This window comes from Rhinopithecus roxellana, chromosome 11 (assembly GCF_007565055.1).
Source record: "Rhinopithecus roxellana isolate Shanxi Qingling chromosome 11, ASM756505v1, whole genome shotgun sequence".
Taxonomy (NCBI): domain Eukaryota; kingdom Metazoa; phylum Chordata; class Mammalia; order Primates; family Cercopithecidae; genus Rhinopithecus; species Rhinopithecus roxellana.
The window spans coordinates 73231796-73248360 of NC_044559.1; the positions used below are offsets into that span (position 1 = coordinate 73231796).

The following is a 16565-nucleotide window of genomic DNA, read 5'->3' on the forward strand; positions in this document are numbered from 1 at the left end:
AAATGAAGTGATTTCTGCCCCTTCTGTGGCAAAAGAATTTTGTGAATTGGAAACTGGCTTCTAATCGCTTTGGGATTAAGTCTCAAATGTGTGCACACGAAGTTTGTGATCTGACCCCTGCTGTCCTCTCCAGCCACCCTTCTCTAAGGTCCCTGAATGCATCTTCTCTCTGTCCCATCTCATACATTGTTCCATCTGCCTGGTTCACTTTCCTTCCCTCGTAGTGCTGACTTTCCTTGGCCAACTCCTGAGTCTGCATCACTTCTTCAGATGTAAAAGCTTCAGTTCACTTTGAACTGCTTGGCTTGGGTTAGCATCCTGTATTTTCCCCCGTCACATGTTATGCACACATCGTGTCTCTCATTATGTGTTCGATGTCTGTTTTCACAAATGCTAATCTCTGTGAGGGCGGGGGCTGTGGCTGTGCTGTTCCCTGGGGATTGTTTCTGTTGCTAATGCCTAAGATGGCATCTGGCCCATCTGAGATGGCTTTGTTGCATGAAAGAACAAAAAGTTGAATATGACATGCAGGTAAATCAGGCAAGTGAGTCATAGAAAAAAGAACTTAGGAGTGAGCCTACAGTGTCCATGTCAGGACTTTATGTGTAACCATGGGAAGTTACCTAACATCTCTGAACCTGTTTACTCATGCTTACAGGGCAACTCTTCAGTGGGTTCAGGAGGATATGTTGATGCATCTAGCTTAGAGATTTGCACATGGTAATTGCTGGGATGCATTAGTTCACCTCGTCTACAGGAGTCAATATATGTGTCTGTCTCTGAGTAGCTGTAAGTTCCCATAGTGGAGAGAGCACAGTGCCTGCTATCTGCAATTGCATAATAGAACACGTTGATTAATGTCTTCAGCAGCTATGAACTAAGCTAGCTGGATGTTAAACCCCAACCACAGCCCTCCAGGAGCATCCCAACAAGCTGGGCCAGCTTCTCATCTTTCTCCCGGTATCTGCCCTGGTATAAACACTTAAAATGAATTTACTGGGCCAGGCGCAGTAGCTCACGCCTGTAATCCCAGCACTTTGGGAGGCTGTGGCGGGCTGATCGTGAGGTCAGGAGATCAAGACCAGCCTGATAAACATGGTGAGACCTCATCTCTACTAAATAATACAACAATTAGCCGGTTGTGGTGGCGCATGCCTGTAATCCCAGCTACTCGGGAGGCTGAGGCAGAAGAATCCCTTGAACCTGGGAGGTAGAGGTTGTAGTGAGCCAAGATCGAGCCACTGCACTCCAGCCTGGGCAAAAGAGCAAGACTCCATCTCAAAACAAACAAAAACTAATTTACTGTTCATTCATTACTCACTTCTAGTGTCTATTTTGACATAGACCGTAACTCAGAATGATGTTTTACTTGTCTCCCTTACCATATTTCTTCTGAATTAGCACCTGTCTTTCCAATCAGTTTTTCTACTTTTTTTTTTTTTTTTTTTTTTTAATTTTAAAAAATGTGTCATTCTGGCGGGGCTCAGTGGCTCACGTGAGCCTGTAATCCCAGCACTTTGGGAGGCCGAGGCGGGTGAATCAACTGAGGTCAGGAGTTTGAGACCAGCCTGGCTAACATGGTGAAACCCTGTTTCTACTAAAAATACCAAAAAAAAAGTCTTTCTTTCTTTCTACAAATATTTATTGAGCATCTACTGTGTGCTAGTTGCTGAGGCAACAAAAAGCCATATAGCCTTGTGTGTGTGTGTGCGTGTGTGTGTGTGTGTGTGTGTGTGTGTGATGGGGCAATACAGCAAGTAAGTAGGCAAGAGTGATAGTGTGGTAAGTAAGCAGGGTATTCACTGGGTGCTGTGGGGTACCGGTAAAGATCAGCCCAGCCTTGTGGTTTCTAGGAAGCAATGTCTGACCTGAGCCACATTTTTAAGGATGGACAGGAGGCAGCCAGCCAGCTGAAGAGAGCAATGGTGGTGGTGGAGTGTGTTCCAGGCAGTGGGAGAAGCACTTGCTATTGCATTTCAAAATGCAGTTTACTGGGTCCCCTTGCCTCAGCAGTGCCAAGAGGCATGAGGAGCTGTCCATTGCAAACCTTATGAGGCTCTACTGTTACTTCATTTCGTAGCTGAGATCTAGAGAGATTACATTACTCAAGATCCCATGAATATGAGTGGCAAAGGATTTGAACCTGTCATGTTCCAGATCCAAGTTTACCACAGCCCTTTATATTTGCCTTTGAAGCCATTACGTTTAGGGTGATGGAAGCTCTAAATTGAGGGGAGATTTTAGAGGATGTTTAGAGATTTGTAGGCCCTGCAGTCGAGGTCAGGAAAAGGGATAATCAGATGGTTCATGTGTGAAGTGGTGACCTATGGGTGACTTCTGTGCCTTCTGCAGGGCTTGGCAGAGGTGCTCTCAGTAAGCTGAGCAGTATGACAGCTGATTCCAGAAAGATCAGCCCTTTGGAGCCTAGGGGAGCAGCTCCCCTTATTTGTGTTACAAAGCAAGTGGAGGTGAACAGTGCAGGGCTGATGGCACAACCCCCAGATCCCGTTTGCAGATGTGAACCACTCATTCTCCCAGTTGCTGGGAGTGTTCGTGGTGACAGCTTTTAGCAGAGTCGCTCTGCAGAAATTTTCCTCGGCTAAAGACCCCTGCCCTGGGCCAAGGTCACATCCCTTCCCTGGGGACAGCACATTCCATAAGTGGTTGATGTAGGGGTCGAAAGGCAATTTGTCCTAAACGAAATTGCCTTGGTTTTCTCCATATATAAGTCTGTTAGGGTGTGCATCTTAATAGGCACAATAACTGTAACTGGATTTCAGACACATAAGGCAGGTTCTGACACACTTGGGTGTGTCTGATGCCTCTGGCGCCCTATCACAATTCCGCTCCACCCCACCTCTAATTCCAGCTGTGGCCGTGGTAGACAGTTCCATGAGGCATCAACTCACTTTCCTCTGACTGCATCTCACCTCACACATGAGCTGCACTTACTGCTTTTCACCCTAGGGATCCTCCAACACTATGGAGGCTGCAGTCAGTCCAAACATATGCTCAACTCAGGCACAAGAATTAATAGCCTCTGGGACAACCCTCAACTGGTAGGAGACAGGACTACAAACGGTTAGAGAGGAGGTGACCCAAAAAAACCTTTTCAATGGAGACAGCAACCCTACTCACACAAGAGAAGCTGTGAAAATCACATGAAATACAATTTGACAGATGTTTGTTGAGTACCTGATATGTGCCAGGAAACCTAAAATGTATAAAGTAATGGGCCAGTAATGAACAACAGTAAGACAGACATAGTCTCTGCTCTCTTAGAATCAACAGTCTCAGGCTGGACATAGTGGCTCATGCCTGTAATCACAGCACTTTGAGAGGCAGAGGCAGGCGGATCGCAAGGTCAGGAGTTTGAGACCAGCCTGGCCAATATGGTGAAACCTCGTCTCTACTAAAAATACAAAAATTAGCCGGGCGTGGTGGTGTGTGTCTGTAGTCCCAGATACTTGGCAGGCTGAGGCAGGAAAATCACTTGAACCCGGGAGGCAGAAGTTGCAGTGAGCCGAGATCATGCCACTGCACTCCAGCCTGGGGGACAGAGTAAGACTCTGTCTCAAAAAAAAAAACAGTCTGGTGGGAAAGTAGGCCTTAACCAAAGCACTTGAGAAACTTATCAAAGTGGGAGGAATGCAGTGCTAGTAGGGTCTAAAAAAGAGGGAGAAGATAAAGAATGAGAAAGAGAATAAGCCAGTTAAAGATCGGGGAATAACAACTCAATAAAATGGGCAAAGGATCTCAACAGACATTCTCCAGACAAGATACACAAATGGTCAATGAAAACATGAAAAAGATGGTCAACATCTTTAGTAATTAGCGGAATGCAACAAGATAGCCACTTCACACCCACTAGGATGGCTATAATAAGGCAGTAACTAGTGTGGGCAAGGAAGTGAAGCAATTGGAATCTGCATAATTTGCTGGTAGGAATGTAAAATGAGGGAACTGCTTTAGAAAACATTTTACAGTTTCTCAAAATGTTAAACAGAGAGTTAACATACGATCCAGCAATCTCACTTCTGGGTATCTACCCAAAAGAATGGGAACATGGTCCACTTGCGAAGACTTGCACATGAATGTTCATAGCAGCATTATGCATAGTAGCCAGAAGGTGGACACAACCCCAAAGTGTACATCACCTGATGAATGGATAAATCAAATGTGGTATATCTATACGATGGAATATTCTATAAAAAAGGAATGAAGTACTGATGCATGCTACAACACGAATAAGCCTTGAAAACATTAGGCTAAGTGGAAGAAGCCAAGTCCTAGTTATATTAAATGTTCATCATAGACACATCCATATGGACAAAAAGACTGGTGGTTGCCTGAGGCTGGGAGGAGAGGGAATTGAGTGGCTGCTAATGGGCATGGAGTTTCTTCTTGGGGTAATGAAGAGATTTTAAAATTTGATTTTGGTGGTAGTTGCATAATTCTGTGTACACTAACAACTATTGAGGCTGGGTGCGATGGCTCACGCCTGTTATCCCAGCACTTTGGGAGGCTGAAGTGGGCAGATCATTTGAGGTCAGGAGTTTGAGGCTAGCCCGGCCAACATGGTGAAATCCTGTCTCTACTGAAAATACAAAAAAATTAGTTGGGCATGGTGGCGTCTGCCTGTAATCGCAGCTACTGGGGGAGGCTGAGGCAGGAGAATCATTTGAACCCAGGAGCAGAGGTTGCAGTGAGCCAGGATCGTGCCACTGCACTCCAGCCTGGGCGACAGAGCAAGACTCCATCTCAAAAAATAAAAATTAAAAAAAAATAAAAACTATTGAACTGTATACTTTAAATTATAGATTGTATGGGATATGAATTATATCTCAAGTTGTTATTTTTTTTAAAGGACTGAGTAATAGCATGGAGACCTCAGTTCAAGAACCTTCCAGAAATGGTAAAAAATATGCAACATAGGCGCAACATTATTAGTGAGAATGGGAGCACCGAAACATGAGACCGAAGAGGTGGTGTGAGAAGAGGGGAAGGGCAAGCGCATGGTGGGCCTTCTAAGTCTTATTACCCATTGGTGGCTTTTCCCAAAGGTTGGAAACAAAACCTTTCAAACAAAGCTTTTTGTGACAAGATGGCAGCAGCTGCCCACGGCAGGAGAAGTGGTGGCGGAGGCAGTAGCTGGGCCAGTGGTGATCCCAGCTGCCAGACAGGCAGTAGCCTCAGTGGCTTGCTGGCTACGTGGAAGACGGATGAGAAGCATGGAAAAACTGACAAGTGGGATGGATCCACTGTGAAAAACTCTGGATGAATCTGCCGGAAAGGTACTTCTGGAAAAATACCAGTAGGGGGAGAATTTTGGTCTCATTGACATTTGCCTCATCATCTGAATGTACTCCTGTTTCCTTGCCATAGTGGCTTTGATTTGGGATTCTATGTACCCCTTTCCAGAGTCCAAGCCCTTTTTGGCCATGTGCATCCTATCCTATTTTGTGATGATGGGGATTCTGACCATTTATTTCTTTTTTTATCTTTCGAGTCAGAGTCTCGCTGTATCCCCCATTTTGGAGTGCAGTGCCACAATCTTGGCTCACTGCAACCTCCATCTCCTGGGTTCAAGTGATTCTTGTGCCTCAGCCTCCCGAGTAGCTGGGATTATAGGCACATGTCACCATGCCTGGCTGATTTTTGTGTTTTTAGTAGAGACAGGGTTGCGCCATGTTGGCCAGGCTGGTCTTGAACTCCTGACCTCAAGTGATCTGCCCGCATTGGCCTCCCAAAGTACTGGGATTACAGGCGTGACCCACGGCGCCCAGCCATGACCATTTATAGCTCACATAAGAAGAGCGTCTTCCTTGTGGCGCACAGAAAGGATCCTGCAGGAGTGGATCCTGGTATTTGGCAGCTGACCTTCATCACTGGGAGAAGAAGGCAGCTGCAGGAAGCCGAGTTCACCAACTTCATAGCTAAGTTTTTTGACCATGGTGGGACACTGGTCAGGGATGCATAAGAACCTAAAATATCCAGGCTCCATGACAGTCTCACCACAGAAAGAAAATAAAATAGCCAGTTCTCACAGGAGCCCTCTTTTTGCTAGATCATGCTGAAAATACAGAAAATTTTAAATGGGTGAAGTAAGGAATGTTTAAAATGTCCCTGTTTTGTCCTGAAATTTTATTCTGGATAAATAGGATCTTCTAGCAAGATATGAGAAGGTGTAGCCCTGATGTCTGGCTGTAGCCTCCTTGGTCTGCTGATTACATTGTTTTGATTTGCTTTTCTGGAAAAGCACTTTTGCTAAAAGCGGTACAGATTTTTTCCTTTGTACCTAGCAGTACTTTATATAGTATAGCTTTGTGTCACGCAGCACTTGAAGACTCAATTTAAAAATACTATTAGGCCAGGCATGCTGGCTCATGCCTGTAATTCCAGCACTTTGGGAGGCCAAGGTGGGTGGATCACAAGGTCAGGAGTTCAAGACCAGCCTGGCCAACATGTTGAAACCCCGTCTCTATTAAAAATACAAAAATTAGCCGGGTGTGGTGGCAGGTGCCTGTAATCCAAGCTATTTGGGAGTCTGAGACAGGAGAATTGCTTGAATCCAGGAGGCGGAGGCTGCAGAGCTGAGATTGTGCCACTGCACTTCTGCCTGGGCAACAGAGCGAGACTCCATCTCAAAAAAATATATATATATAAATATATAAAATATATATATTTCTATGAATTTTATATATATAAAATATATATATTTATAAACACATAAATATATAAATATATATTTATATTTATATATTTACATATTATGTGTTATATATTTATATATATTTATATAAATATATACTTATAAATATATAAAAATATATGTATATATGAATATATATAAATATATAATTAAAATATTACAAATATATATAAATATATATAAATATATAATATATTCATATATAAATATATAAAAATATATATTTGATATATAAATATAAAAAATATATGAATATATAATACATTAAATATATGAATATATAAATATAAATATATAAATACATAAAAACTATATATAAATATATATAAAATTAATCTGTTGCTGACTCTTTTTAATTCCTATTTCAACATCTGTTTCCCTGAAGAATTCAGGATACAACTTCTTGTGTATGACAGGTTTCCTTCACACATTGTTTTTGTTTTTGTGCATGTGTACATAGCGGATGGGGAGAATTTTTAAAATACATCGCTTTAGAAAATTTGTTTAAAACGCTGTACAAGGCTACAGTTACCAAAACAGCATGGTACTGGTACCAAAACAGAGATATAGACCAATGGAACAGAACAGAGCCCTCAGAAATAATACCACATACCTACAACCATCTGATCTTTGACAAACTTGACAAAAACAAGAAATGGGGAAAGGATTCTCTATTTAATAAATGGTTCTGGGAAAACTGGCTAACCATATGCAGAAAGCTGAAACTGGATCCCTTCCTTACACCTTATACAAAAATTAATTCAAGATGGATTAAAGACTTAAATGTTAGACCTAAAAATAAAAACCCTGGAAGAAAACCTAGGCAATACCATTCAGGACATAAGCATGGGCAAGGACTTCATGTCTAAAACACCAAAAGCAATGGCAACAAAAGCCAAAATTGACAAATGGGATCTAATTAAAGAGCTTCTGCATAGCAAAAGAAACTACCATCAGAGTGAACAGGCAACCTACAGAATGGGAGAAAAATTTTTGTAATCTACCCATCTGACAAAGGGCTAATATCCAGAATCTACAAAGAACTTAAACAAATTTACAAGAAAAAATCGAACAACCCCATCAAAAAGTGGGCAAAGGATATGAACAGACACTTCTCAAAAGAAGACATTTATGCAGCCAACAGATACATGAAAAAATGCTCATCATGACTGGCCATCAGAGAAATGCAAATCAAAACCACAATGAGATACCATCTCACACCAGTTAGAATGGCAATCATTAAAAAGTTAGGAAACAACAGGTGCTGGAGAGGATGTGGAGAAACAGGAACACTTTTACACTGTTGATGGGACTGTAAACTAGTTCAGCCATTGTGGAAAACAGTGTGGTGATTCCTCAAGGATCTAGAACTAGAAATACCATTTGACCCAGCCATCCCATTACTGGGGATATATCCAAAGGATTATAAATCATGCTGCTATAAAGACACATGCACATGTATGTTTATTGCGGCACTATTCACAATAGCAGACTTGGAATCAACCCAAATGTCCATCAGTGACAGACTGGATTAAGAAAATGTGGCACATATACACCATGGAATACTAGGCAGCCATAAAAAAGGATGAGTTCATGTCCTTTGTGGGGACATGGATGAAGCTGGAAACCATCATTCTCAGCAAACTATCGCAAGGACAGAAAACCAAACACCGCATGTTCTCACTCATAGGTGGGACTTGAACAATGAGATCACTTGGACACAGGAAGGGGAACATCACACACTGGGGCCTGTCATGGGGTGGCGGGAGCGGGGTGGGGGGATAGCATTAGGAGATATACCTAATGTAAATGACGAGTTGATGGGTGCAGCACACCAACATGGCACATGTATACATATGTAACAAACCTGCACGTTGTGCACATGTACCCTAGAACTTAAAGTATAATAATAAAAAAAAGCAAATTCCCCCCCCCAAAAAAGAAAACTTGTTTAAAACAGACCTTCTGTTATATTGTATGCTCTTAATCAATTGAAGAAGCCAATGGCATTTAAAATTTTATATTGTGTTTTCCACTAGTATATCCCTGTTGATTCATTGCTACTTTTTATTAACTGACATTTTCTAAAATGTTTTTCAGTAAAAGGAAAGAAGATGTGGGAAAAAGGAAAAAAAAAAAAAAAAAAACTTTCAAGAGTTCTGAGCAGAAGATGGACATGATTCGGTCATTGTCAAAGTACCCTTTACCCAGCGTGTTTACCAGTTCCCTCTATTTATTCACCTGCTTTCCACATCCAGATCAACATTAAAGTTCTCACTTTTCACAGTATTTCAAAGTCAATAATTTACTTCCCTGAAATGTCTGCAAGTGTATACTCACAGAAACAGCAAAAACACCAGTGGATGCTGGTTTCACAGAAGGTACCAAAAGTAAGACAAATATATGTGAGGTCCCCCAGCTGATTCTCTTTTTTTTTTTTTTTTTTTTGAGACGGAGTCTCGCTGTGTCGCCCAGGCTGGAGTGCAGTGGCGCGATCTCGGCTCACTGCAAGCTCCGCCTCCCGGGTTCCCGCCATTCTCCTGCCTCAGCCTCCGAGTAGCTGGGACTACAGGCGCCCGCCACCGCGCCCGGCTAGTTTTTTGTATTTTTAGTAGAGACGGGGTTTCACCGTGTTAGCCAGGAGGGTCTCGATCTCCTGACCTCGTGATCCGCCCGCCTCGGCCTCCCAAAGTGCTGGGATTACAGGCTTGAGCCACCGCGCCCAGCCCTGATTCTCTTTACCTTGATTTTTCTCCATGCACAAGCTCATCCTCAGCCCTGGTCCTATCCTCATGGGCCCTGAAGCCCTTTACATAAAAATCCTCCTGGTCCTTGTGCTAGTGAATGCAGGCTAATCAGCAAGTCTGCTTAATGGAAGTAAATAGTCTGCTGTGGGAAATACAGAGGGATGGCTCTGAAATAAGAGAAATATCAGAGTAGAAAGCATTTAACAAATAATTTTAGTGCTGCAGAGATTTTCAGTGTTTGCTACAATAAGTAGTAGGAAAACCACAGTGGATTTCTTTTTGGATTTTTTAAAAGATGTATTATAGTAACAATTTAATTCCCCATAAAATAATGTATAGACCATGAGACATTAATAGTAAGATTTATCTCAAAGAATACATCTCAGGATCTTGGAGAATTTGCTATTATTAAAAATCAAAGAATCAATAACAGCGTTATTTTAAATGCAAATAAAAATGAGGTAACATTTCTCAACTACCAAGTTAGTAGATGTTTTCTTTGTCTTTACTGTGGCAAAATGGAAACAACAAAAAAATTTACCATTTCCACCATGTTTAAATTCTACAAGTAGTGGCAATAAATACCATCACTATTATCAATTTTCAGAATTTTTTCAACTTCCCAAATGGAAACTCTGTAACTATTAAACAATAGTTCCCTGCCTTCCTCCTCCTCCCAGCCCCTAGTAACCTGCCACTATTCTACCTTCTGGCTCTGTGAATTTGCCTATTGAAGGTACCTCATATAAGCAGGATCATACAATATTTGTCCTTTTTTGTCTGGCGTATTTCACTTAGTATAGTGTTTTAAAGGTTCATCCTTGGGGTAGCATGTATTACAATGTCATCCCTCCTTAAGGGTGAAAAATATTCCATTGTACATATAACTACATTTTATTTATCCATTTATCTGTTGATGGACACGTGCACTTTTCTTTCAAATACCTCAGTTCACTGTCAAGAACACAGTAGAGTTCTAACTGATGAGAGAAGTGAGAAAAATGATGTTTGAGGAGGATAACTTTGACAGCTGTGTCTTTCCAACTCAGATCTCAGAATATATGACCTGTTTTCTCTCATTTGTGAAGTTAATTATTTGAACAGTTTCAGAAAGCTATGAAAAATGAAATGAAGTTTTAAATGTAATCAATCATCAATGCTGAAAAGAAAAAGTACATATAATGGGGATGCTTAGAAATTCAAAGAAAAGTTGCAGAGTTTCTGAATAAGAGGTAGGAAAGAGATGAACCCTTCTGAATCTTCGTAATCTCAAGTTTCAGCAAAGTCAACAAACTCAAAACCTCTTTCCATTTTTTTTCCAAGTCCAAGAACTCAGAGCAGCCTTTGTCCAGCAGGGACAGATTGGTTCCAGCTGCTCCTCTCTAAGCTTTTGCTTTCTGACTAGCAACCCAGATGGTTGCTAACACCCAGGAGTGAAATGGAGTTGCTGGAACTCGCTGCTTGGCTCTTGCGATATGTGTCACTTGCCTGATTTTCTTTTTGGTGTGGAAGAAAAGTCACACAGGGGAAGGCTTCTCCCTGCCCAACTCCCCTTCCCATGATTGGGAATGGGCTGCAACGAAACCCCAAGGATGCCCTTGCATCTCTCTCCAAGATAAGGGGCTTTGATTCCGAGGCTGGTCATCTCTAGGCCAGGTTCTGCATCTCAGAGCCTCTCCTCGGCCTTTCTTAGTTCTTCACGTCATGGAGCCACTTTTGGTTGTTTATTACTGTCGTACAAGACAGATATCCTCTTGCTTTAGGACTGGAGAGCAGGTACTGAGGATGTTGACCTAACTTGAGATATTGGTTGAATTCTAGTGAATGAGAAAATCCTGGGGTCAGAACATACTTCAATTGGAAGGCTTCCAATGCCCCCAGCATATAACACCAAAAAGCAAGACATGGAAATGTAAAAATGCAATAAATTGGATTACCTGAGGTCAGGAGTTCGAGACCAGCCTGGACAACATGGCAAAACCCAGTCTCTACTAAAAATACAAAAATTAACCGGGTGTGGTGGCATGTGCCTGTAGTCCCAGCTATTCAGGAGGCTGAGGCAGGAGAATCGCTTGAACTTGGGAGGTGGAGGTTGCAGTGAGCCAAGATTGCACCACTGCACTCCAGCCTGGGCAACAGAGCAAGACTCTGCTTAAAAAAAAGAAAAAAGAAAAAAGTAATAAATGCCCTCGGATATGATTACTATTATTTTACACTAAATGATCCATGGGTGGCTTTGTGATCCTCTCTAGAGAGTGATCCTCACTCCTCTCCCCAACACCCAGCTCTAATGCAGCCAGCTTGGCTACCCTGGCTGATATTCATACCTTTGGAAGTGCTGTTTGGGGGAAAGATATTATCTCCATAAATTCATTGCAAAAACATATTATCTAGGACACAAGAAGCAGTATAGGACATTTATCTGATGGTAAGCCTTAGCACTAATTTCTTAGATAAACATTCCATGAGCCATACTTTTTGACAGGGTGCCCTTTTGAGTCTAGGAGCATTGCCATGAACAAAAGATGGGGAAAAACCCTGACCTTGTATAACTTAAACAATTCTAATAAGGAGAGTCCGACAAAACCAAAACAAGTCAACATATGTTAAGTATTCCTTATCAAAATGTTTGGGACCAGAAGTGTTTCAGATTTCAGATTTTTTCAGATTTTGGAGTGTGTGTGTGTGTGTGTGTGTGTGTGTGTGTGTGTGTGTGTGTGTCAGAGTCTCACTGTAACCCAGGCTGGAGTTACAGTGATGTGATCTTGGCTCACTGCAACCTCTGCCTCCTGGGTTGAAGAGATTCTCCTGCCTCAGCCTCCTGAGTAGCTGGGATTACAGAGGTGCACCATCACATCCGGCTAATTTTTGTATTTTTAGTAGAGATGGGGTTTCACCATGTTGCCCAGGCTGGTCTTGAACTCCTGACCTCAGGTGATCCATCTGCCTCAGCCTCCCAAAGTGCTGGGTTTACAGGTGTGAGCCACCGCACCTGGCCATGATTTTGGAATATTTGCATTTACATAATGAGATATCTTGGAGAAGGGCCCCAGGTCTAAACATGAAATTAATCTGTGTTTCATATGCATCTTATATGGGCCTGAAGGTAAACTTTATACACTGCTTTTAATAATTTTGTGCCTAAAACAAAGTTTTGACTGCAATCCATTACATGAGGTAAAGTGTGGAAATTTCCACTTGTGACGTCATGTTGGCACTCAAAAAGTTTTGAATTTTGGAGCATTTCAGATTTTTGGATTAGGGATACTCAACCTGTTTTATATATATATATATATTTTACTTTTTAGAACAGTTTGAGGTTCACACCCAGACTGAGTGGAAAATACAGAGAGTCCTCATGTACCTCCTGCCGCTACATATGTGCAATGTCCCCCACTACTGACCTCTCACACCAGAGGATCCATTTGTTACAGCTGATGAACTTGCATTGACATGTCATCATCATCCAGAGACAATAGTTTACTTAGGTTCTCTCATGATGTTGTACATTCTGTGAGTTTGGACAAATGTGTAATGACCAGGTACCCACCATTATAGTGTCAAACAGAATAGTTTCCTGCCTTGAAAATCCCGCCCTCTGCCTATTTATCGCTCCCTCCTGCCAAGCCCTGACAAACACTGATCTTTTTTGCTGTCTCCATACTTTGGCCTTTTCCAAAATGTCATATAGTTGGAATCATACCATCTATCACCCTTTCAGATTGGCTTCTTTCACCTAATAATATGCATTTAAGTTTCCTGCATGTCTTTTCTTGATTGGATAGCGCATTTTTTTTTTTGCACTGAATAATATTCCATTATCTGGATGCACCACAGTTTAGTTATTCATGTATTCACCAAAGAACATCTTAGTTGCTTCAATTGTAAAAAAGCTGCTACGAACATCCACATGTAAGATTTTGTGCAGACATAAGTTTTCAACTCTTTTGGGTAGGAGTGTGATTGCAGATCACATGGTAAGAGTATGCTTACTTTGTAAGAAATGCCAAACTGGGCCAGGTGTGGTTCTTTATACCTGTAATCCCAACACTTTGGGAGGCCAAGGTGGGAGGATTGCTTAAGGCCGTAGGTTCAAGAAAAGCCTGGGCAATATAGTAAAACCCCATCTCTACAAAAAAATTTAAAAATTAGCCAAGTGTGGTGGCACATGCCTGTGGTCCCAGCTACTTGGGAGGCTAAGACGGGAGGATCACTTGTGCCCGGGAGTTAGAAGCTGCAGTGAGCTGTGATCAAGTCACTGCACTCCAACCCAGGCAACAGAGTGAGACCCTGTCTGAAAAACAAAACAAAACAAACAAACTGCCAAATTGTCTTCCAAAATGGCAGTTTCATTTTTTGTATTCCTACCAGCAATGAAGGAAAGTTCCTGTTGCCCCACATCCTCATCAGCATTTGGAGTTGTCCATGTTTTGGATTTTGGCCATTCTAATAGATGTGTAGTGGTATCTCATTGATGTTTTGATTTGCAATTTCCTAGTGATATATGATGTACAGCATATTTTCATATGCTCATTTGCCATCTGTCTTATTCTGTTTTCTGCTGTGGTAATAGAATACCACAGACTGGGTAATTTCAAAAGAAATGAAGCATTTTTTTTGGCTTATGGCTCTGGAGGCTGGGAAATACAAGATTGAGGGGCCACATCTGGTGAGGGCCTCTTACTGTATCATAACACGCAGCCAGGAAGCACGCACGAGAGACACAGCAAAAGAGGACTGAACTTCACCCTTTTATCAGGAGTACAGTCCTGTGATAACTACCTCAAGCCCACAATAACACGAATTCCTTCAGGAGGGCAATGCCTTCATGACCTAATCACAAGTCTTAAAGGTCCTGCCGCTCAACACTATTACCATAGCAATGAAATTTCAGCCTGAGTTTTGGAGGGGACATTCAAGCTGTAGTACCATCTGTAGATCTTTTGTTGGTGACATGTCTCTTCAGATCTTTTGCCCATTTTTATGTTTTATTTTTGAGATAAGGACTCGCTCTGTCACCTGGGCTGGAGGGCATGTTTCCATAACATTATATAACTTCCTGTAACAAATTTCAAGTGACTGCTTTGAATTTAATTGCATGAATGTAAAATAAGTTTGAAAACCAACCCCTAGTTATTGGCTACTTTAGTACCACATTTTCCTCCTTGAACAACACTGCCATAAATATATGTTGGGTTTTTTTTCTTTTTTTTAGAGATGAGATCTCACCATGTTACCCAGGCTGGTCTTGAACTCCTGGGCTCAAGCTATCCTCCCACATTGGCCTCCCAAAGTGCTGGGTTTACAGGCATGAGCCACTGCGCCCAGCCAATATATGGCTATCATCCTCGAAAGAGTTTATACCTGCATAGTGAGCTCTCTCTGAAGCCCTTATCCTGGCTGCTTCCTCCTCATCTTTAACTTAAATACTACCTCCTCATAAATGCCTTCTCTTACCTCTCTATTTTATTAAGTTCTCCCTTTGTCATCCAACAAATATAGTTTGTTTGGCTGTTTATTTTCTGTCACTTTCACCAGACTTTCCATGAGGAATCCTGGGCTGTGCACAGTGTCTGACATAGCATAGATGCTTAGTAAATATTTGCTGAGTGATTATATAAATGAAGGAAAGAATGAATACATGCTGATACCTCAGGTTGAACTCCTAAAATGGAACTGATGGAGCAAAGGCTAAGCCACATGTGTAATTATTACTTAATTTCTCCCCAAACCTTCAACAGATTTCACACTAGCACTTACACAGATGCTTGCATCTCTTTCCAGCTGGCCAGAGTACGGCTCTGTTTACACCCTGTACTTTGGATCCTGGCCCACCGTGGTCTTCCATGGATATGAAGCAGTGAAGGAAGCTCTGATTGATCAGGGTAATAAATCCCTTGGCAGAGGACATATTCTACTTATTGTTGATGCCCAGAAAAGATATGGTATGTTTCAAATCAAAATACAGGTTTTCTTTGGCACCTGAATATTTAGCAAAAAATTTTGATCAACTAATTCAACGGTGTCTGTTCTGCACTAAGCAACTGACTAGATGCTACCATACTGCAATGCAATTCTGACAGTAACTACCCAGAGTTAGCATAGACTCCAGAGATCAAGGACACAGTCCCCAAAAAGACTGCCCTCACCTCAGATGCCAGCTGCAAGTTCAAGGGTCCCCAGGTCACCCATATTTCTGATCAACTGACTAAAACAAATCAGGGTTTCCCATGACCCTTTCAGGTATGATAATTTGCTAGAACAACTCACAGGACTCAGGAAGGTGCTATACTTACAGTTTTATTCTATAAAGGATACAAATAAAGAATCCCATAAGGTGAGGCCTGGGAGGCTCTCAAATGCAGAGCTTCTGTATCCTCTACCTTGGAAACATAATGTGTTACCCCCGTGGCCCACCAATGTGTTCAGCAACCAGGAAGCTCACCTGAGCCTCAGTGCCTAGAGTTTTTACTAGGGCCTCATTACATGGGCATGATTGATCGAATCATTGGCCATGTAATTGAATTCATGAACTCAGTCTCCAGCCTCCTCTCCTCCATGGAGGTTGAGAGTTCAGGCTGATATCACTAGGCTCAAAGCCCCAACCCTCTAAACATATGGCTGGTCTTTCTGGCATGGCTGGCCTCCATCTTAAAACTATCCTGGAGTCCACCTGAGTCATCTCATTGGCACATACTCAGGTGTGATCCCAGGGATCCACCATATTCCAAAGACACTTTTTTCTTTTTTTGAGATGGACTCTCGCTCACTGCAACCTCCACCTCCCAGGTTCAAGTGATTCTCCTACCTCAGCCTCCCAAGTAGCTGGGATTACAGGCATCTGCCCCCATGCTAATTTTTGTATTTTTAGGAGACAGAGTTTCACCATGTTGGCCAGGCTGGTCTCAAACTCCTGGCCTCAAGTGATCCACCTGCCTTGGCCTTTCAAAGTGCTGGGATTACAGGTGTGAGCCACTGCGCCCAGCCTACCAATGACACTTCTAACACTCAGGAAATTCCAAGGGTTTAGAAGCTCCCACAAACTATGAACAAAATATATATAATATGTTTGTTTGTTTAATTATATGACAACAGATGCTCTGGTA

General features: G+C 42.0%; 1 protein-coding gene and 1 pseudogene across 1 annotated transcript in view; both read left to right on the plus strand.

The window, feature by feature from the left end:
* ERLIN1 (ER lipid raft associated 1) overlaps nucleotides 1–9001 on the plus strand; it is a 46469-nt gene extending 37468 nt beyond the window's left edge. Inside the window, exon 12 of the mRNA XM_030940198.1 lies at nucleotides 8813–9001. Coding sequence (XP_030796058.1) covers nucleotides 8813–8815 — 3 coding nt within the window. The 3' untranslated portion in view covers nucleotides 8816–9001. The remainder of the gene's footprint in view (nucleotides 1–8812) is intronic.
* LOC104656468 lies at nucleotides 5105–6202 on the plus strand (annotated as a pseudogene).
* Nucleotides 9002–16565: the final 7564 nt, after the last annotated feature.